At 39.1% G+C, this 21,884-nt stretch overlaps 3 protein-coding genes across 4 annotated transcripts; 1 reads left to right on the top strand and 2 right to left on the bottom strand.

Annotated features, from left to right (window-relative positions):
- The first annotated feature begins 223 nt into the window (after positions 1-223).
- On the top strand, positions 224-17,408 carry LZIC (leucine zipper and CTNNBIP1 domain containing). 2 transcript variants are annotated; one of them, XM_065738042.1, is made up of 7 exons: positions 224-284; positions 11,922-12,065; positions 12,587-12,722; positions 13,798-13,896; positions 14,027-14,122; positions 15,577-15,658; positions 16,500-17,408. In XM_065738042.1, exons 2-7 carry the CDS (start codon positions 11,965-11,967, stop codon positions 16,556-16,558), a joined length of 573 nt encoding a protein of 190 aa, XP_065594114.1. In that variant the 5' UTR covers positions 224-284; positions 11,922-11,964; the 3' UTR covers positions 16,559-17,408. The 2 variants fall into 2 exon arrangements, with proteins under 2 accessions (XP_065594114.1, XP_065594113.1); XM_065738041.1 differs by lacking the exon at positions 224-284 and adding an exon at positions 10,860-10,920.
- Positions 620-2,412, bottom strand: RBP7 (retinol binding protein 7). The gene is made up of 4 exons (XM_065738043.1): positions 2,281-2,412; positions 1,480-1,658; positions 1,193-1,294; positions 620-873 (listed from the first exon to the last, which is right to left on the bottom strand). Exons 1-4 carry the CDS (start codon positions 2,351-2,353, stop codon positions 823-825), a joined length of 405 nt encoding a protein of 134 aa, XP_065594115.1. The 5' UTR covers positions 2,354-2,412; the 3' UTR covers positions 620-822.
- NMNAT1 (nicotinamide nucleotide adenylyltransferase 1) lies at positions 5,613-11,032 on the bottom strand. Its single transcript, XM_065738038.1, has 5 exons — positions 11,011-11,032; positions 8,814-8,990; positions 8,152-8,335; positions 7,316-7,461; positions 5,613-6,720 (listed from the first exon to the last, which is right to left on the bottom strand). The coding sequence occupies exons 2-5, from the start codon at positions 8,932-8,934 to the stop codon at positions 6,320-6,322; spliced, it is 852 nt and encodes a 283-aa protein (XP_065594110.1). The 5' UTR covers positions 8,935-8,990; positions 11,011-11,032; the 3' UTR covers positions 5,613-6,319.
- Positions 17,409-21,884: the final 4,476 nt, after the last annotated feature.

The following is a 21,884-nucleotide window of genomic DNA, read 5'->3' as shown; positions in this document are numbered from 1 at the left end:
AGATGTAGCAGCTCATTTCACATGTGTATCAAGTTGATCTGGCCACTGATTTACCTGAGGTAGAATAGAACTTATTTCTCATTTCTGACCTTTTGAATTGTTGCATATAAAAATATGTTAGCAAATGGAACAAATGCACGCATAAAAGTCTTATCAGAAGCAGCATTATTTTTATTCTTTGTGTGTGCTGATAACATCCAATTTTTTCACAGACTGAAACTTAACGTGATCCCTCAGACCTTTCTTTGTTATCAAGGGATGTGGTCACAGACTGATTTCCTCTAGTAAGTTGAACTTAATTGTTTTGAAAACAAAGCACAACTTCACATTACTGATTTGAGATGGAAGCAAGCAGTTAACTGCTCCCAAAGTACTAGTTTGTGTCTTAAGGGGAAGCATTTCAAATAGTGAAGTTATATCCTCGTTGTAATGTTGATTTCTTTTTTTTACCATTCCTAGAGTTACACGTGTAAGTTTAAGCTCTTCTTTCTGTTTTGTTTGATCTTGTTATGCCCTTATAGAAGGGGGAATGGTTCCTGTTTTGATCCAAAGCACCATATCACTTACTATTAGGATTTTTTTCCCCCTTCTCCAAAACACATTCAGAAGACGGGTACTTAAGATGGTTTGGGGTGTTTATTAGCAAAAAAAAAAAAATCAGATCTTTAACACTGCTAACAACAAACAATGTTTCCAAGCTGGAAACATCAGATCATTTAGGTAGAAAGGAATCAGGTCTTGTCTTTCCAGTTGTCACTGGGAACGAGAATGCACGGCCTCCTGTATATAGCTGTCTTTCCATGTTGGAACCAATGCTTGTATTTAAGCTCTCTTGAATACTTGCTTACATACTTGATTCTCACAGCGAAGCTCCTGCAAAAAAAAAGAAGGTACAGAAATTTATGTAGTAACCAAAGAAACTGTCTCCAAAGGAGAAGACAGATCTTCTGCCATGACTACTGACCATCACTGAGCTGTTGTGCTAAATTATGCTTAACATTCTGCATTTAACTGCTCAAGATGAGTAAGAATGGTACAGTCAAATTATTTCAACTAAAGTAGCTTAAAGCAAAATGTGGTCCTGAGGTACTGTTACATGTACTGCTGAGGTAGAAGACAACTTGCACATTATGACTACAATATAGATTGCATTTTTTGTCACCTAGAGACAGTTCTGAAGTAAATCAAATACCAAATGCAGGTCATCTCCTTCAAGCCAGTGAGTCCAGCCTCTGTTCTTCTTCTCCCCAGTCTGGACACAGATAAGTTTGTCATCATCCCAAGTAACTAGGCTCTGTTTAAAAGAAACCAAGTATTGGTGTATATTGTTAATTCAGTTCTGAATTATATCTAGTATTAGACTATCTATTGTAATATATCTAAAAGTATTTTTGAAACCATTTCAGCTCAGATAGCAAGGCTAACTATAGCATCTTAATTTTCTAAGAGCACCTTGAATTTTGAATTATTCAGTCTTACCTTGCATTTTCTGTTATCCAGGCCTTTATTGTCTTCTTCAAACTCTTCCCCAATTTTGAATTGGAGCGTATAGTCTCTAAATGTGCTTGTGGTATGGATGGAAAATAAATCACCATCCTGTTTGATCACTTTCTGAGGCTTCAGCATTTTTGCTATCTTGCGTGTTGCAAAGTCAATACCTTTGAGTGAAGAAAAACAGTCAGTTGTAGTGATCACCGGCCATTCTGACAGCTGGGATTTACATGTATTGCTTCCAGAGCATTTCTTAGGGAAGGTTTGACCTTCCTGCTATGCAAGTTTGGTTTTTTTGTAATTGTTTCTGTTTTCCACCCCCGGAGGTATTATGTGTTACACAGTTCAAGGCATGTTCTTAAACATTGTCTTTTCCCATATACCCAGGTCCCAAGAACTTATTAGCTACAGGGATTTATAGTTAATGATCTTTCATTGTCATATTTTTTTTTTTGTGATTAGGACATTTCTATAAGTCTGTACTGAGAAGCAAAAGAAGCTCAGTAGACAGGGAGAGCTCTTCCCTACCTCTGAAAAAAGTGTAGGAGAGTTCTACTTGTAACAAGTGCCAGGCTGAGAAAGTCCTGAAAGCTGCAAGGACACCTGGGTGACAGGCTGAACTGACAGCCAATGCTGTGTGTTTAATCAGCTAACAAATATCCTTCTGCTATTTTTTAGAGGAAAAAAAAAGTCAATAACATCTAGGTTTTAGAAAAATTCAAACAGTTAAAATGCAGGAGGCCCCTCACAGAGAAAGAGAGAAGAGCAGAATAAGGTCTTTTTACCTACCTAAAGCTGTCATGTAGCCTTCAAAGTTGTCGTTACTGACAAGGTTCCAGGTTCCATTGAAATCCACAGGCATTGCTAGACTGTGGAAAGGAGTTACGGTCAAGCCCTGGCCAAAAGCAGAAATTAAGAAACAGATTTCCAACCAGGCCTTATATGAGAGACTGTGGGTGGGATTTCGTCTGAGAGCATTGATGGTGGAGGGGAGGGGTACTGCTGCTGAGCCAATAGGGAGGAGGATATTTGTAGATGAGCTGGGTTGGAGGGAAGAGTTCACAGTTTCCGAAATCTCTGTGTGGAGCAAATGTTACTAACTCAAAAGTCACAGCACAAACTAAAAACTGCTTTAAATGGTTTCTGTCTATCTTGCATACTTTAAAAGGTATCATGGACTCAATTTGTCATTCCTAAGATTCCCTGTGTGTATATTCAGTCTGGGGGTTTATGATTTGAAATCTGGATGCTTTTTTGAAAAGGAGATCTACCTATGGAGCTGTGAGAGACTTTTTACTAGGGCTTGTACATGTAGGACAAGGGGTAATGGCTTTAGGCTAGAAGATATAGGACAGGGGGTAATGGTTTTCGGCTAGAAGGTAAGTTTTGATTAGATATGAGGAAGATGTTGTGAATTTTCCTCACTATGGGGTGTTGAAGCACTGCAATGTGCTGCCCAGGGAAGCTGTGGATGCCCTGTCCCCAGAAATACTCAAGACCAGGTTGGATGGGGCTCTGAGCAGCCTGAACTAGTTGGGCCATGGCAGGTGGTTGGAAGTAGAGGGCCTTTAAGGTCCCTTCCAAACCAAATGATTCTGTGGCTCCATAAAAAGAGAATTTGCTGTTTTGAGTCTGAATGAAAAAATTCACAGCTACTACTTTTATCTATTCAGGGTAGTCTGACTACAAGGATAGTATTTTGCAGAAAGAATTGTTTCACTGAACTTTGGCTACATTTCTGGAGCGGGCAGTTTGACCTGTATGACTCACAGAATCACGTGGGTAGGAAATCAAGACGTCAAAGCTTCTTTCCTGTTTGCAGATGGATATTGTTCTCCAACATACACTCAACTAGGACTGGCACAGAAGGATGCAAATGAGTGTTCTCCCTGGACTCAAATCCTAACATTTCACCCACAGCTTGTTACTAGGAAGTTGTGATACTTGAAGAGCGCTGCTGTGTATGTCTCTTCCAAGTAAAGAGAAATTAGTACTGGGATAAATCCTCTGTAGAGGTTTGGAATAAAATTGTAGTTGAAAACTAAGATTATGCAGATCTCCATGATGTAGTGTTTCTTTCTGTAAATGAGTATTGAATTTCAAACTAAGACTTATTGAGGGTCCTAGCATTACTATTTCAAGGTTAATCTAAGGAACTGGCTGTGGGACTTTTTGTAAGAGCTGCCTCATGTGTCCTGGCCACGTCCTGTGGTGGTTCAGTTCATCTTCCCTTACAACTTCTCCTATTTTTTTGTGTCAGGACTTTTATTTTCCATTTTTATCTTAATTGCTCTGCAGCACTGAGGATCTAATACAATCCAGAAGTAGATAAATTGTTCCTATTGCTGTTGTAGTGTTTGTAAAATAATTCAATCTGAATTACGTGTGACACAATGGCTCTATGATCTCTTACTACAGCAGAACTAAAGACAATGACGTAAAAAATAAAACAAGAAGAGGCAATTTATTTACAGAATAGCTGTGAATTCATTACAACTATTATAAAGAAGTTCCATGAACTGCATTATTCACAAACTTTACATTTTCAAGTATATAGATCTTCTCTAGATCAAGTCCACTCTTGGTCGTTTTACTTTTTTATCACTCTGGACTGTGACACTCACTAACTGATGCTGGTGTTCAGAACCGATTAGAACAGTAAACTGTGTCTGTGTGTTTACTTCCAGCATCATTACAGGGAGGTTTCTGGGTCCTGCTGGTAAAACAAAAGATCTATATTCATTGCAATTTTTGAACACTCTGTTTTGTGTAGGAAAAAAAACTGTACTGACGTTGTTCTTCCTACTTAAAAATCATGCAATCATCAGACATCAGATTTGGTTAATTACTAAAACTAGCATATTACATGCAATTTATTTTATTGGAAAACCCATCACGTGTAACTACATGAAAACCCAGTGAAATAGAAGTGTCTAATAATCAATGCTTTATAAAACATCCTATTAAATATGCACTTTCTGTAGAATTACACAGAGTAGGCCACTACACACCCGTGCCATTATTTAGAAGAACAAACCTAAAGCACAGTAAATGTGACCACATAAATAGGGTGCTTTCCTACTGCTCTCTTTATTCAGAAACACATTAATGGAGTTGAGTAATGAAATTAAATCTTGTTCTTTGCTCATCAGTCTCAGAGTCAGAAGACATAATAGAAACGCAGATCTTGTCCTTTCCCATGCACCATCAATAATATAGTTTTATATTCAATCTTCAGTGGTATTTTGATTGCTGAAGTGTGACAGGGGACTTAACACATCCTTCAGTACCTTTACTACTGTTGATTATTCACAAACCCAGCGTTATCAGAAGTGTAATATTGCCTAAGCTCTAGGGGAATTAATACATTTAATGCAGGAATCACCCAGAGGTAAAAAAAAAAGAAAGAATCCTTGAAGCTACTTTATGTCACTGTGCAGTTACAGATGACCTGCGAAGTTCTGATCTGGTTTTGTTACACTGGAGATCTCCTAGTATGTTCTCTGTAGATGGCAGGCTGAATCCAGCAGAACAGAGGTTCTCTTCTAAAATAATTGCAGAATATTATGTGAGGCTCCAGGTATGCATCCCTGATCCTAGCCCCACTGCAGATTTCAGCTTTTCCCACTGGAGTCTTGACTCCTTTTCTCTGTGAGCCCTGCACACTCTGAGAATCTCTCATTCTGTTGGCTTTGTTAATCTGAAAAATGCAAACAGATTTGTCTTGTGGAGATAATGTGAAAAAGCTGTCGACGTGTTAGCATCTTGGGAACCTGGACATTTTTATTAAGGCACATAATCCAAAATAAAAATGGGATGACTGCAAAGAAAGAGAGGTAGAATCCTATTACTGTGACATTCACAGTGCCTCTCTAGTTTATAGTGATATAGTACAGACAGTATTTTGTTAGATTCTAGATCAGATTTCCAGAAAAAAAAAAAACAAAAAAAAAACATTTTGCTTATGTACAGTCCTAGCACCCAACTATTTCTTTTCAGCTCCAGTGGCAGAAAACAATTCTGGCTCTATATATTTGGCTTAGAAGTAAAGGCTCAGTTATTATTGGAAATGAAAGGAAAATGCTATGAGAATCTGCACTGACGCTTATTAACTTATAACCATTAAGTCAATGGCTATAAAACCATTTCTGAAGTAGGTCCATCCTTATTTGAGAAATCTCACTGAACTTAACCTACAGCTCTGGAAATGCCAATAGAAAACTAAAGCACAAGGTATTTTGGGGTGCAAATTGCATGACAGCAAATGAATGGGCATCATATTTGAAAGGCAAGCATGAAAGCATGGTATAGCTAGCACCAATTCACCTAGCAGTAAAATCTTCCACAGCATACAGCCAAGTAGTTTCTTTAAGCTGTATCATGTGTTAGCAGTTTTTAAAAATTTAATTATTGCAAATTTAGTCTCAGTAAGTGGTCTATTTCGAAGCATGGTGGCTTTGTTACTTACAACACTGAGTTATTTGTGTTCCTGTTTCATTCATTGCAGTCAGAGTAGTCTGAGCTAAAAGAAATCAGAACATTTTCATTTGCTTTGTTCATCAATTTGTAATTCTTGTACACTGCTGTAAATGACTGCATTTTGTACACTGAACTGTGACACTCTGACTAGACATGAGAATCTTACAATCGGATTTTATAAAATAAAAAATATATAGCCCCAGTTAATAAACAAACCAAATCTTGTCAGCAACTGTACATCTACTGAAGCCATAGAATTTGCTTACTATTGACTGAAAAAAAACATCTTTGTGTTATTATGAACTATTATCTTTTCACACCAGAAAGCAAATTTTCTGTAAAGTGCCTGCTAGTTCTTAGAATCACTTGCATTTTTCTGTAAGGGAGCCAAGATAACCCCAGCATTCCTGTCTTCACTCTCTACACTGTACAGATCATTTTTCTCTATGTATGCCCGAACCACATCAGGCACTAGGTAACGAATGCTCTGGCCTCTCCGCAGTGCTCTCCTGATTTTGGTGGAGGAAATGTCATTTGTGATCCATTCTTCCACGAGATGAATGTTATTCTTGTATTTCCACAAAACATCAGATTCATAGATGAATTTCTGAGTGCTGTTTCCAGCCCTACTGATGCATACAAGGCCATAATTTTGCATAATTTCAGTGATATCCTCCAACTTCCACAGATTGGGGATCCCAAAGGATTCCAGCACATCACTTCCACAAAGCAGTTTAACCTGTGGGACATCTTAAGGAAGAAAAATAAGTAAGAAACAGTGTGCTTTAGGACACCAGATTTTAGCTAATGTGATGGGGACATTTAATATCTAGGTTATCTCTCTGTATCTTGGTTAAGATGAGACAATGAAATGAAATTTAAAAAAGATTCAGAGCATATAATTTACAGTTAGGACTTTTAACATAGAGTTTCTCTAAGGGGAGTAGAAAAAGGTTACAGAAGCCCATAAAATGATCCTGTACCCAGATGCATCCTGAATTATGGGGCTTACTGTTTTCCTTTCTTTCCTGAGTCATTTATAATTTATATCCAAAAATTCTAGGCTGTAGCTGGAGTATAGCAAACTTCTATAGGTGAAAAGGATAGCTCTGACTTTTTCCAGCTGAAATTTCTATTAACTTGAATGTTTTTTATGTCTGATATATTTTACTCTTACAGCCTTCCTGTTACAAAGCCTGCTGCTTTATGCAGTGGGATCTTGGTGAATAACCTTCTTCAGTGAAATTAGAAACAAGAACAAGCACGGAAAGAAAAGTCACTCATCAGCACAATTCCCTTGAAATAGCACATGCTGTTAAGCATTTAATTTGCCAAGAGACTTAACTTTTTATATCTGGACTCTGATTTTTCTTTTTAATGGGATCATGTCTATTTGGTTCCTGTTTCCTCTTCCGTCCCGGCTTTGTTAAAGGTAAAGCATTCTGCAGACTCACAGTAGGTTCAGGGGATAAAAGCTTTTCATGATGGTGCCTGCAAAACAGAGGTACTTTAGGTATTTTAAAGGCAGAGAATAATACTGGGAAGAGTATTCTAAATAAAGCCTGCTGAATGACCTTTCACCACTTGCTCTTGTAGTACCTTCACAGAAAACCCATCCAAGAAGGGAGCTGCTAGAAGAGCGACTTGAGAGCTGGCTTGAAAGATGGTCCAAGTGTAAAGATTTCAAAGCAATGACTACAAGGTTAGTTTAAACAGGAGTTCATTAAAAAAAAAAAAACCCAAACACACATCAGTGAAGTAAAAATGACTGAAAGAGTAAAAAATGTAAAATGTATGAAAATATATTACTTTAAATGATTCTAATGTCAGCCTTTACATGCACAAATGGGCAGTGTAACACAAACTCAAGTGAGAGAAACTCACACAGCTTATACACACCCTGTCCTAGTCTCTTTTCTTTCCTAGGGAGAATATATTTTAGCATAAAAACTGGATAGAGCCTAAGAAAAGACATACAACCATGCGAATGGTTCATGGGCTCATTTTGTATATCTTATTGACTAATAGTGCAACCCTTTGTTTACAACTATGTAAGTCATACTTCTGACTTCACTGAGTCTATCCAATATGATTTGGGGTTAGCCTGCTATTATTCTGATTAACCATTCCTTATCCTTCTATTGGTTCTTGAGAATTTTTTAGGATTTTGCAGGAGAGTACCTTAAAACTTTTACCGTTTCCAGCCACTCACTCTGGCTGCTTTCCCAGTCATCAACTTCCACCCAATCTGAGTTGTTGGTAGCTAATTTTGCCATAGTTACTCGGTGATCAGCACCGATCAGCCCCTTCTTCTTATATGCATCACCTACTGGTGAAATGATGCCTTTGATTACTTTGTATTTTCCTGTGAGGAAAAAAAAATACACAACATCCCATCATACAAGAGTACAAAAAGTGGTTGAGCAGATGTTATTTCCAAAGTATTGTATTTAAATTATTACACACCCATTATTCACTGTGGTCTCTCAGATTACCAGTGACAGCTCTTACAAGCAGCCCAGTGGAAAACTACTATATATTTTTGCCACTGTATGAGGCAGCACAATTAAATATTTAGTAAGAAATTTTGGAAATATATATTTTAAGACATCTATTCCTGCCTTTCTAATTTCAGAAAGAAAAAAACATAGAACCTGTGCCTTAGCTCATTACAATTAGTAAAAGGCAGCAAATACATGAGAATGTTCACTCGTATTTAGCCTACAGCGTTTGGTATGAATGATACACACTCAGTAGCTTCAATACTTAATTAGTTCTCCAAAAATAGCTGTATCAGTGTCTGGGTAGAAAGCTGTTTTAAATGATATAAATTACCATCCTACCTGTTTCATGGAGATAGTCCTTAGCCAGCTCAAAGAGCCTCAGATGCATATTGGTAATGGGATTGAAGGACCCACAGGCCAGCAGCACTACTTCTGTCTTCTTGTCGGGATCAAGAGCCATTGCTTGCAGCTACAGAGCCAAGTGCAGAACGTTGGTTCTGCTTACCAGCCTGGTTACTGCAAGAAAGGAGATCACAAAGTAGTCACTTCTACTCATAGTTGCATATGATTTCAAGACCAAATTGAAGACTGTCTTCCTTCTGTTAGCATCTGCCCTGTGATTGCTCATATGATGCCACATTATCCATCTTTTAGCAGATTAAGACTGCTTTTCTTCCTGGTTGTCCCTGGGTAGAATGATGTGACAACAGTGAAGGAGAATTCTTCTGTCGCAGTTCAGAAATAAAGGCACCTTTAGGAAGTTCAGTGAAAACGGGCAGCTCACAAACAAAAACAACAAATCAAGCAAAAAAAAAAAAAACAAATGAAGAAAGATGATTAAAACCTCCATCTGCAGACAAGCAAATGAAAACTGGAATACGTTATAGGCCATCCTGCTGCCTGTGAGATGTTAGAGGCATCTGTGTTGAGCGCTGAGTAGTCTGCCATTACTTCTCCAGTAATATCAATGCCCGGAAAAATCCCAAGGTCACCCTCACATCCAGCCCTCTTTACAAAGGCAGAGATGCTCACTGCCCCCACAGCATCAAGATCTCGTCACAGCTAAAATCTTCAAACAGCTTCTGTCTCCTAACTTCAAATAGCCCTTGAATAGAAGGAAATCTTGCAAGACATATTATGAGGGTGCATTTTGCAAGCTTTAGTACTTTTTATGCTTCCAGGCAGGAGTTTCACTAACTTTTAAAATATTCTTCATAGGTACAGAGTAGCTCAGCATTTGTAGGGCTTAGTGTAAGTAGTTGCCATGGGAACAGGCAAGGGAAGGAGATGAACTTGCCTTTGTAATGCATAAAGGTCCCCCTTTCTAAAGAAAGTGACTCCTGCAAACTGGAAAAAGAATTGATTTTTTGTTTTTTAAAGAGCAAGGGGAAGATTTTAAGATGGAGATGTATCATTAGACTCTGGCATTAGTCTGACATCCTTATTCATCTTTTCTCACACTCCTTAGAAACAGGTAGCTATTAATTCACATCCATTCACCTAGTAGCACTGTGTGTGCACTGACATTAGGAATGTAACCATGTGCACTGCTGCTTCCTTATTCACAGTGACACACTCAGTTGAAGACAACTGGCACAGAAAACAGCTACGTGGTTGCTGTGGAGAACAGAACAGATGACAGAGGTATTACTGTGACTCCTGTCACTGCTTTGTCATCCTTAGAAACCACAAAACACCTTCAGAGCTGGGATCTGCTCTGTACAGAGTGACCTTCATACAGCTCTGACTTGTTGGGAAGAGCTCTGTAAGCACACACGTTCACAGAATTAATAACTGGGTGTAAGACTGTTGGTGATGTACTTGGCATGAGGGATCTAGATGTCATTTAAACCTCTCTATGGAGAATCAAGAAGAATCCAAGTAGAACTGTCTTCAGTCAGTTTTTCAGTAAGTGCAGGACAGCCTGGATCGTGTTCCCTTCTTCTTAAGGAGGAAGAGATGCTCTGTGATGTACGTGATCCTGTCCGTGCATGTTTCTATAGAGGCCCACCATGCTTATCCGGGATGCCATCAGTATCTGCTGTGCTGCTCACAGCCATAGCAGAGCACTGAAATCCAGCAGGCTGCACCCACGGCAGATCGTGGCCCAGCTCTGAAACGCACTTCCTTCCAAGGACGAGCAGGCAGCGCTGAGTACGCGATGGCTGATTTGTATATTTCACACGCAAGCCTTCATTTATTAAGCACGTTTACATACTTACAGAAGATCAGTCTCCGTTCGCGTTAACTTTTTACTAGGCACGCCAGCCTGGATCCCCGCTGCCTCCTCCCACGACCGCACATCGGCGGAGCCTCAGAGCGCGGCCCCTCCCGGCCCGGCCCCCCGCCGCCAGCCCCGGGCCGCGCTCCGATTGGCCGGGAGCACCGGAAGCCGCTCCGCCGCGGCGCCCTTCCCCGCGGTCCCGGCGACGCCGGCCCGCCCCAGGTGAGGCCGCGGGGCGGCGGTGCGGGCCGTGCGCGGGGGGGGGGGGCCGTGCGCTGGGCCGATGCTGCCTCACCTCCGGCATTACCTCACCTCCGGCACCGGTGGAGCGTTGAGGGAGAGCTGCGGGCGGGTGGGCCCCGGGCGGCGAGAGGCAGGCTGCGCTTCGGTTCCGTCCTTTCGTGTCTCCTCCCCCAGCCCTTCCGTTAGCTGTCTGTCGTACCGCGACGGCGGAAGGATCGCGTTTCCTTGTGCGGTTTGCGCGAGCGGCTGGCGCTGAGCGGAGGACGGGCTGGAAGCGAGCTGCTGCCGGGTGTGCCGTTCGTGCGGCCTATTGAACAGCCGAGGAAGCAGGAATTTCCCCTACGGTGCTCTAGTTTTTTACGGCTCGGCTGACGATTTTGTTTAGGATGTTTGCACGCTTCAGAAAGTTCAGTCTGGGTTATTTCTTAAATGGTTCTCCTGAGAGAAGATGGAGAGGTTGAAGAGTACTTCTGAGATAAGAGGTGACACCCTCTAGTTGCACCGGGGAGATTTAGTGAGCACCAGGAAGGGTAAAGGTGGTTATGTGCTGGTGCTGGCTGCCCAGGGCAGTGCAGAGTTGCACACTGCAGAGGTTTTGAAGAGATGTATGGACAGGTGGCTTAGGGCCGTGGGTCCCTGGTGGATGGGGTGGCAGGTTGGTGGTTGAATGTGATGATCTTAAGGGTCTTCTCCAACCTGAATGATTCAGTAAGAGCCTGTTGTGTATAAAGAACATGAGGATATCGGGTGCTTGTTTTCTCAGATGTTTCCATGTGCTATGGCTATCTGTGTTATTATCTGGAGTAATATTATTCTACAAAAAATAAACCAACAGCCTAATATTTCTGTATTTGCATTGCTGGTGTCTCAAAGTGCTTTTACAGGATATTCCATCATTGAGGTATTGTACGTTGATATTGTATGTTTTAAAACCCCTCTTAGGCTGTTGATGCCCATCATCAAAATGTTATTTTTTCTAGGATTGTTATGTAACAGCTTAAAAATTTCATATGAAAATTGAAAATGGCTTCAAGAGGAACAACAGAGACCAGTAAACTGAAGCAAAACTTGGAAGAGCAGTTGGACAGGTTAATGCAGCAGCTTCAAGATCTGGAGGAATGCAGGTAATAATAGTAGGTGCTTTCCTCTTAAATGGGGGTATTTTTCTGACTTGGTTGGCAGCTGAGAGCTGTACCCATAAGTCTAGTATTTGTTTTGTGTTTCGCAGTGGCTTTATTTTTCCAATTATGATAAGGTGTTAGATAGTAAGAGTGACTAGAAAATATTTTTTGTTAAGGTCATTCTGTTGCCTTGGGGAAAAGCATCGCACTGAACAATGAAGAAAATCAACTCTGTTCCAGCTGAAACCAGGACACTGGAGCAAAAATGCTCACTAATATTTTCTTTGAAATGTTATATTTCAAAGGGATTTTTAACTCGCGTTAGCTGTTCATAGAATCCTCACTTTTCATGTACACTTCTTTAATAGCAGTTAGTTACTTTTGTGTCCGTGTTGTTTTGTCTTTGGCTGTGAATTTTTATGTATGAGGAAGCGTGCTTCATGTTGCACCCTGATGTCCTCGTCTCTGTGTTACAACTCAAATTTAATTCTATGAATTAACATGTCTTGTTGGATCCTCTTTAGAGAGGAGCTAGATGCAGATGAGTACGAGGAGACCAAGAAAGAAACTCTAGAACAGCTGAGTGAGATCAATGACTCACTGAAGAAGATTATGTCTGGAGATATGACTTTGGTGGATGAGCTCAGTGGCATGCAACTGGTAAGTCTGATTCTTGATCAGATCTATCTACCCTATGTGTTACCTAAAACTATGTTGAATTCTGTCTGGACTCAGTGAAACAGAATAGATACAGATGGTCTTCTATGATATCTAGATAGGCATGTGGGAACCATACATTTCTGTATGAAATGTTTTTACTGTATAGTGTGTTTTCCTATAAAAACTGGTTAGATCTCCTCATTTTTAAAATGAGGGAAGATGGAGAATGATAGCCATCACAGTATTGGAGGGAAGAAAAAGAAAGTGGGGAAACAGCAAGGCCTGAATATTAGAAAAACATATTTAATAATATAAAAGATGTGAGGGAAAATCCAGGACAATATGTGGAGAGAAACAAAGTTTATGCTTATTTACTAAGAAGGGTGAAAATAATATTTCCTGTGTTCATGTTGCTGGTTTGTATTTCTGAGATTGATCCAAGTCCAAACACAAGGACTGAAGAAGTAACTCTAGTTTTAAGTTCCTTAGTGATCTTTTTCCAGTCTGACTTCCAAACTTCTGATTGTTTTGTCTTTTCAAGTGTTTAATGAAAGCACTATTTGTTCCTTCTGAGCCATATGTTTTAAGCTTTCGTTTCCAGAGATACGATGATTTGTCCAAACATAACTGTGGTGAGATTTAGTATAATTGATCTATACTCCTTAGAGGAGTTTGAATGGCAACATGAGATTGGCATGATCAATTACATCCTGCTTATCCTTGGAACAACTGTAGTCATCACTGTGGGCATTAAAACTGCTAAAGATAGCATAGCACATCCACTTGTGTTATGTTAATATCAAGAAGATGTTGGAAATTTAAGACCTAGATTCTAATTATAAGTTTGGTATCTTTTTCTCAGAATAATTGCACCAATTAGTGCACTTTTAAGCCCTGCATAAATGTTCTGTATTTTTTTCCATCTCAGTTCTACAGTTATACAAACAAAGAAGAGCTCTCTTATCAAATGATTCAGAGGATATTAATGATGCTTTCCAGCCTTCGTTAATCTTCTTGTGCAGCTATAGATTATGCTTGCTATTAGTTCTGGTCATTTTTCTTCTTTTCCTTGCAGGCAATACAGGCAGCCATCAGCCAAGCATTTAAAACTCCAGAAGTTATTAGAATGTTTGCAAAGAAACAGCCAAGGCAGCTGAGGACAAGGTTGGCAGAGGTGACTGTTTCTGCTCTACTGTAAAAGCTGTTCATTTTAACTAGCCACTTAAATTGGTAATGATTGCAAGAGATTGAAATTACTGGGAAAGTTAAAGTATTTTGAAATCTTTTTCCCCCTTGGTGTACAGATGGACCGAGACTTAATGGTCGGGAAGTTGGGACGAGACCTGTACACACAACAGAAAGTTGAAATCCTGACTGCCCTAAGGAAGCTTGGTGAGAAGGTAACGTGTTGGTATGCTATACACTATACCTATTCACAGCTAGATATATATTCTATCTATATACTGATTTTAAAGACCTAATTCTCTGTTGTAGATAATAACTGTTTCTTGATGTAAGGCAGAACTTTGAGAAATAGGGGTAAACCCTGTATTCCCTCAGTTAGTGCATCAGTGTGCAAAACAATCCCAGGTGTTTTTCTTTTCTTGATTGTTTTTTTTCGTTTACCACTAGAGGGAGGAAGAGAAGTTGCTTCTTGTTGAAGGTGTGGGAGGGAAGTGTGTTGCTGTGTATCTTTGTAGTTATATTTTCCTAGCTAGGAAATGAGGAAATATAATGGAAAAGAACAAGGGGGTACATTAGTAAGTGTTCTCCCTAAGAATATTTTTATTGCTAGTCTGTCAGAGAAAAAATATCTTGGAAATAAGTAAAAGGGCTAACTAAAGTTGTGAATGGAACAGTTGAAGATATCTAATCCTCCTGTTATGAGTTCCTTGGGTCACCTCGTGCAAGCCTCTATCTTATGCTTTGACAGTCTCTTTACCTCTTAAAATGGTCAGTAACCTATTTGACACCGGTCTGCCCAGGATAACTGTTCTGTTCTGAAGGTTTAAAAAACCAAACAGCTGATACATGTTTACCTGCTTAGTATACTGCAAAATGTCTTGTAAGCCCCTACCTACTAAACATCATAAAGACAGGCAGCGTACTTTTTCCTTAATTCTGACACATGTCTGAATGTTTGTACCTGGTGGACTATTGTAGCCTCTATTCTTAAGTGTGAAACTGACACAAAACACTGTGGATGGCTTTATGTGTATAACTCTGCTTTAATTTAGCAAGAATATTTAACTGAGGGTATTCAAATGTGCAAATTTTAACATAGAATATCTGCACTTTTCAGTTGTAGATTATTGCTTCATTATTGTAAATATTTTATGGGCATCTGTCACTAAGACATCAGAGCATAAACATAAAAGCAGAAACTACATGTGTAAATGTCACTGATGGTTCACAGCACTGTAAAGGAAGAGAACATTTTCTAGGTCATTGACTGTTAATGTGGTCAAAGCTGGCAGCAGCTCTGTTTTTGCTTTCACTGGTAGGTGATACGAAATAAATTCAGAGCTTAACTCATTACTGTATGGACCACGTGGCAAAAAAAGTAATTGGCAGCTTTGGCATAGCTGTAGCACAGAGATGCGGGGTGACCATTTAATCAGAAATGATTGCAGGAGGTCTTGAAGCTTAGTGGTATATGCTGCCCTTGTGTGGCTGACAGGCAATGCCAAGGAAGAAATACAGTGTTAGGAACAGTAGCATGCATTTTTACTTTGAAATTTAGTATTAGATACATAGTCCCTGTAACCTGTTGCATTTAATGCTTATAAATATTGGGAATATGCACAGGTAAGTTACCAAGTTCATAGTTACAGCTTTTTGTTTGTTTGTTTAGCTGACACCAGATGATGAGACCTTCTTGTCAGCAAATGCAGGTGCAGCCCTGAGCCAGTTTGAGAAAGCCTCCACTGACCTTGGTGAGTTTTTCTCATAAATCGTGATTACTTTGCCTCTTGGAACAGTGACAGATATAAATGCCAGTGATTCCTCTATGGAAAAAAAAATACAAGCAGAAAGTTGATGCCATTAATTTTTTAATGTACTTTTTTCTGCTTTATTAACAATGAAACTGCAATACACTGTTGATGAGAGAAAAGCAATGCAGCAAATAAAACCATTGACAACTGGCCATAGAATGCCTAATGTTTCCCTAATGCTGAAGGCGTAAGTGCTGTCTCAAGCAGGCAATATTGATCTTACAGATAAACAATACTTTTAATTGCTCTTCAGGAGAGCCTTTTTCTCTGCTTGATGCAGAGAATTCTGCAATTACTGGCACACTGTCAAAATGTAGGTTTAAAGCACTCTTCTTGCCATGATTGTCATAACTCTAATCATGTTGACAAGACCAAAAGTTCATTTACATTTTACATTAAATAAGCATGGCAGTTCATTCTATTAATACAGTTAGAGTTGTGATGAAAGAATTATGACTGTCAGGAATGTGCCAGACTAGGTCAGGGTACAAATGAACTGGTTTTCTGACCTAGCTCTCAGTACTCTTTCTGAGAGTGCAGGCAAGGTGGGAATCCCTTTGTTCAAAAGGGTACTTCATTAGAAGCTCTCTACATAGTTTCAGACCTGTCAAATCCAGCATGTCTCTTTTTTTCTTCTTTAAATGAGCTCAGGTGTTCTAGTTCTCAAAATGCAGGTTTGATTTCTTTTGATCCTAGAGTGTTTTGCTTGATTTGTATATAAGGAAGTTCTCTCAAATACAATTTCTACTAATACTAATAGAAATGTTTTTTCCTCTCAAAGGATCAGGAGACAAAGTCTTCGCTCTAGCAAACTTTGAAGTAGAAAAGGCAAAGCAATGAAGAGATGTGTGAGGCTAGAGTCTCTCCAGTTGTCAGAATTGGACTTCGGTCACATTGTAATTGTTTTTTTCTATGTTTAAGAAGTTGCAAAAAAAAACGAACAACACATCAACAAACATTAAACCTCGTGGGGTCTTAACCAGAAGATATGAAGTAAACAACCTTAAAGTGCACTTTGGAACATTGGTGTCTGTGTACCCCTCAGTTACATTAAGTTCTGAGGTTAAGCACTAAGTGGTACTCTGAGAACAAAACCTTCTTATGACTGTCTTTGAAAAGAATCAGCTATTTTCCACTTTTCTGAGTGTGTATTTCTCTAACTATTAAAACGTAATCTTTTTGCATATTGTTGTAGCAAGCGATCTTTTTCAGGAACAGTCTAAAAGAATAAGTTATTTTTGGGTACTATTTAAATTGCTCTCAGACTGTCTTAAATTTTGTTCAGGCTCCCTATTAAGTCTTTTACACTAGGGATTTGCATATTTTAAAAATGGATGTAGTTTATTTGAAATGCCATCTTTCTACAAACTGTTTGCAGAAGAACCAAAACGAGGCTGTACGCTGATCGTTGGCCCTTGTCTACTTGTTTGCTGTGCACATGAATGAGTGCTGTTGTGTCCCGGCTGTGATTGACAAACAATAGAAGCCCTGTAGGGAGACTTCTGGGGTAATTTAACCTTGTGTATTGAAATGACAGGGCATTGCTAGGAAATGGCAATGAGAAAGCCCTTTCTGTTGACCTCTTACTTGAGCTCTGTGTGTAGAACTGCATGCTACCGTTATTTCCCAGGATTTCTGAGATAGCATGGAATAGCTTTAAAGTAGAAACAAGTTTTAGGAAGAAAAAAAAGGGGGGGAGAAAAGCTCTCATTATATAATTAGTGCAAGTGTAGCTGTCTAATTATCAGGTGGTGCTGCTGTGCAGAGGGGAAGGTCAGTGCCTCCACAGTAAGGTTAGAATCCTGGATAATTTCAGAGCATATGAGGATTTAAAATCTCATTTCTAGCTCTGATTTTGGAGAATACTGTTTGGGACTTTAGATCTCTGACTTTTTGAGAACTATGTTTCATATTTCTTTGTAAAATCAATATGAAGTATCTTTTTCTTACAGTACTGGTACCTTTATGTGCTGTATTTACTTGTTAGCACTGATTTAGTTGAGCTTACTGAAAGCCTCAGTTTTTTTTTTAGTTTTTATAATTTGCATTTCAAGTTTGCTTTACCCTTGGCATACATTCAGGTGCTGATCTAGTTATATCAGGAACAACAAGATGTTTCTTAATGAGTTTCATACTTGTTCTCCATGTTCTACCCTACCACTAGGCAAGAGGAAAGGATATAAGTAGGATCTATAGGAATGAAGCTGACCCACTGTTTTGAGGAATCCTGTAGTTAACATAGTGGAACATCAGTGTTTTACCCACAGTGTGAGTATCCCAGGCTTTTAGGCAAGCCCTGAGATTCAGTGAGAACTGCCATTAAACCAAGTGGAATGAATGAAGTCTTAAATTGAGATGGCCCACTGCAATGCTGATGCCTGTCACACGTGATGGTCACTTAGAATAAGTGGGTAACATGAACTGGAAACAGAAAGTTAACACGATCAGTCTTAATTTAGATTCCATTTGCAGGGAATGAATACATTGTAAGTAAGTTTGTCTAATTGTAAGTTAGGAGTGGAGTAAATTAAACCAGAAAATGGGAGTTCTAGAATACCTTTGCTATAATAGATAATGTTTTGAGATCTAGTCTTTCAGAAGTGGAAGAATGCATAATCTGTGTCTTGAACTAATGTTTTTTTTTTCATTTCTATTGTTTTTTAAGAAACTTTTGTATAGATGAGGTCTTTTGTGCACTATATCAGAACTATTTTCTTGTCTGGAGCAGCATTATCTTTTCTGACAAAGGCTGAATGCAACTTTATAGCTGAGATCAGCTTATTCAAGACATTATTAGACAGTCTAAAGTTATTAAAAACAAAACAGTCCATGGAGACTGTAGCTGCCTTCTTTTTTTTCTGCTCATTATTGGTGCTAAGTAACTCTTTTCCCTCTCCCAAACTGCTTGCGGCATTAACATGTAAATGAAATCTCTCAACAATCCCCCAGATCACAGTAAGTTTACTGTACAATTAAATGGAAATCTTTCCTTGCAGTTTTAGGGAGGTGCACATTTCTAGGGGATACTTAGGCAGTTGTAAAGTTCCCATTAAATTGATGGTTGACTCAATGTCTTCTTAATGTTGTGCTGCTTCTCCTCTTGAAAAGATCTCTTGTGATTTAGGTGGGCTAATGATGAGTTGGGCAGATGAATGACCAAGATTATTGAAAGATTCAGTTTACCAGGCCAGAATTCCCTTCCCAAAATCTGTAAAGGGTCAGAAAGCATAGCTCTAACCCAGAGGCTGGTTATTTCCTGCAGGATGTCTTGACTATAAATGTAATTTAACCGAGGAAGATGTTGCCAATATGAAGCTATTTATATGTTGGCCCTAGCAGGCAGTTCTTTAAGCTAACCTACTTAAGTGGTTAGATGAATTTCAGAGGTGTGGAAAAGTAACTGGTGTGCTATGCTGAAGATCTAGCTAAATAATCCTGGGATGTGCCTCCATCAGTGTATCTAATGTTACTCCAGGGGCTGGAAAAAAACAAATTGCTCTTTGTTATAATAATCATTTGCTCAAATAAAGATTGGTAACAAATGAAAAGCTTCTAGATGGAAATGTGATTGTTGTGGTTTAATGTGCAGCTCAGGATGTTTGAGCTCCATCCTTGTTTCAGCATTAGACCCAGGCAGATCACTTATTCTCTACACATCTTTTTCTCCCAGAGTAAAACACAGATTATGGTACTTGACAATCAAGTGCTGTGAAGTTGTCATTGATCGTACGTTACTTTGAAGATTAAAAGTGCTTTGTTTTTTGTTTATCATTTTATTTCTGAAATAAAAATTAAGTACAGTGGCTTTAAACACATTTCAGCAAAGTTGCCCAGAGTTTTTTGGGCCATGTGTAGCATCCTTTTTTTCATCTTTTTTCTCATTAGGGTAAATCTAGGGATTGTACTGAGCTTAAAAAAAAAAAAGTGTTAGAGAGCAAACTGCAGCTTCAAATGATCTGTTTTTGTCTCCTTGTACTTGTTCCCTTCTTTGATCTTAAATGGGGAAGTAACAAGTTGTCTTTGTCTTAAAGGAAGAATACAATGTCTTTAAAGAAATCTCCTATTAATTTATCAGGTTAACTTTTCTGTTAAAATCAAGTTTGTTTTGATAGACAGTTCTGTGTTAATGTGGTGACATTTGCATCAACTGCACCCAACTGACCATGCATTGAAGGCTGTATCATTAGTAGCTGAAATGGGAACCTGATTAAAATATATCCAGGTTTTTTTTTTTTATACAAGCCATACTTGAAAAGGACAAAAAGAGGCTTTACAATGTGAAGATCTCAAAGTCAGCCTGCAGGCATCCTTTTTGTTTCCCTACTGTGGTTGTTTCCTGAATTCTGATAAGTCTTTCCTGAGACAATTCTGTCAATTCACTTTGCTTAGCTACCTGTGAGAGAAGAGTAAGTGATCCTTCCAGTGTTTTGCTGCAGGAGCTATAGACCATGTGCCACCCTGCCTTGCTCCCAAGTTCTGTTGTGTTTTTACACCAGAGGGAGGGTTGGTTAGTGGGTGCAGGTTCTCTCTCCCATGACTTCTAAATATGCAGGCTTCCCAGCTTAGTCATGTGGGAGCTGCTGATGAAGCATCTGAAGAGGAAGGCCTGAAGTGTCTGACAGTGCATGTTTGAATAAGTAACGATCCAAATGAATCTATCTGAAATGAGGTTTTACAAGACAAAATGAAGACAAAATGTTGGCGGATTTAATATATACATGGTATTGCTGTGTCATGTGCTGAAATGTCTACTGTAATTTGACACTTTATAATGTGTTGGATATAAGTTAATGATAGATTTAATTGCAGATTTCTTTTTAAAATCAAGTTCTGATCATGGATGTTTCTATCTTGTCGTAGTAGTTTGCTGCTTGGTAATGTTTAAGATTGTGTTTTCAGTGTGCTTCCAAAAGTGGGTCAGTAGTGATCATCGATGTATTGAAAACCCACAGGCAGAGCTGCCTGCAAAATCCAGTGCAACAGAGTGTTAATGTCTGGGTAAAACTCTTTCCTTTTGTTTATTCAGTTAATATCCTTGTTAAGATGGAGCCTGATTTTAAGCTCTGTAATGTTGTTATCGTATAAAGGTGTACTTTGCAACTTTGTGAATACCAAGTATAATGGAGGAATAGTTCTGGCTGGGAATAAAGTGTGGAGCTGAGAAGGTTTTTGCACTGTACAAATGAAACCTGGATTAACAAGAAAGATGCAAGTTCTAGCTTTTTTTTTCCTTTTTACATTAAAGGGCTGTTTTGTTCATGCCTTTAAAATCTGTGACCGTGCCTCCTTGAAAATTGAATATGGCAACTCAGGCAGATGAACTGTTTATTTAATTACCTGGGATAGACACAATTTGAGCTAGGCACTAGTCATGGGAATTTCAACCTACTGTTGTGGACCTCCTTCTGCCCCTACAGTGTCCAACGTGTGAAAAAATATGAGTGAGTGGTGGAGCTGCATTAAATTCTCAGGAGCTGCCGAACTGTTTCTGCAACAGGATGATTTGGACAGACAGGTATTGTCAGCCTAAGTCTGAAGTATAAAAGATTAACAAAAGAAAAAAAGACTTCAAATGGAAAACAATTCCTTTGTTTGGTACCATACACATCTTTGAGAGTAACAGTTTTTCATTACTGTTGCATGGTTAAGTCAGATGAATAATGAAAGCAAGGCTTGTGTGTACAGATGCTGCTGCAGGCCCTTAATGAGAGGGAGATGCCAACAAATGCAGAGGAACTTGGAGGCTGGAAGCAGCTGTACTGTGGAGGAATCTCAAATTAATTTCAAAGCTGATTAAGAGAATTGGAGATCAGAGAAAGTGTGAGTAGAAAGTATATTTTCTAACTCAAGCAGAGATTCAGGGGAGAAGGTTTTGTGAAGTTGTGGCTTATTAGAACTAACATCAGCCTCATTAAATAGAGAAAGTGATTAGAAGCTATTGAAAAGTCCATTTAATCTGTTGGATTTTCACAACGTAACATCCAACAGTTTTACAATACAAGGAAAACTAAGCCTTCAGATAAGGAGGCTTTGTAACCCTGCTCATCTGCTCTTTGGTTCCCATAAAGCGGGGTGTTGATGGTTAAGGTAATGCAGTGCACTTGTGTCTTCTGTTTTTTAACATCTATGTGTTCCCAGGGAACATGAAGGCCAGGCTGAGCAGTCT

This window comes from Cyrtonyx montezumae, unplaced genomic scaffold (assembly GCF_038088225.1).
Source record: "Cyrtonyx montezumae isolate F1298 unplaced genomic scaffold, pur_monq_1.0 scaffold_21, whole genome shotgun sequence".
Classification (NCBI taxonomy): domain Eukaryota; kingdom Metazoa; phylum Chordata; class Aves; order Galliformes; family Odontophoridae; genus Cyrtonyx; species Cyrtonyx montezumae.
Note: the sequence above shows the minus strand (reverse complement) of the source record. Positions and strands in the feature narration are given on the sequence as shown.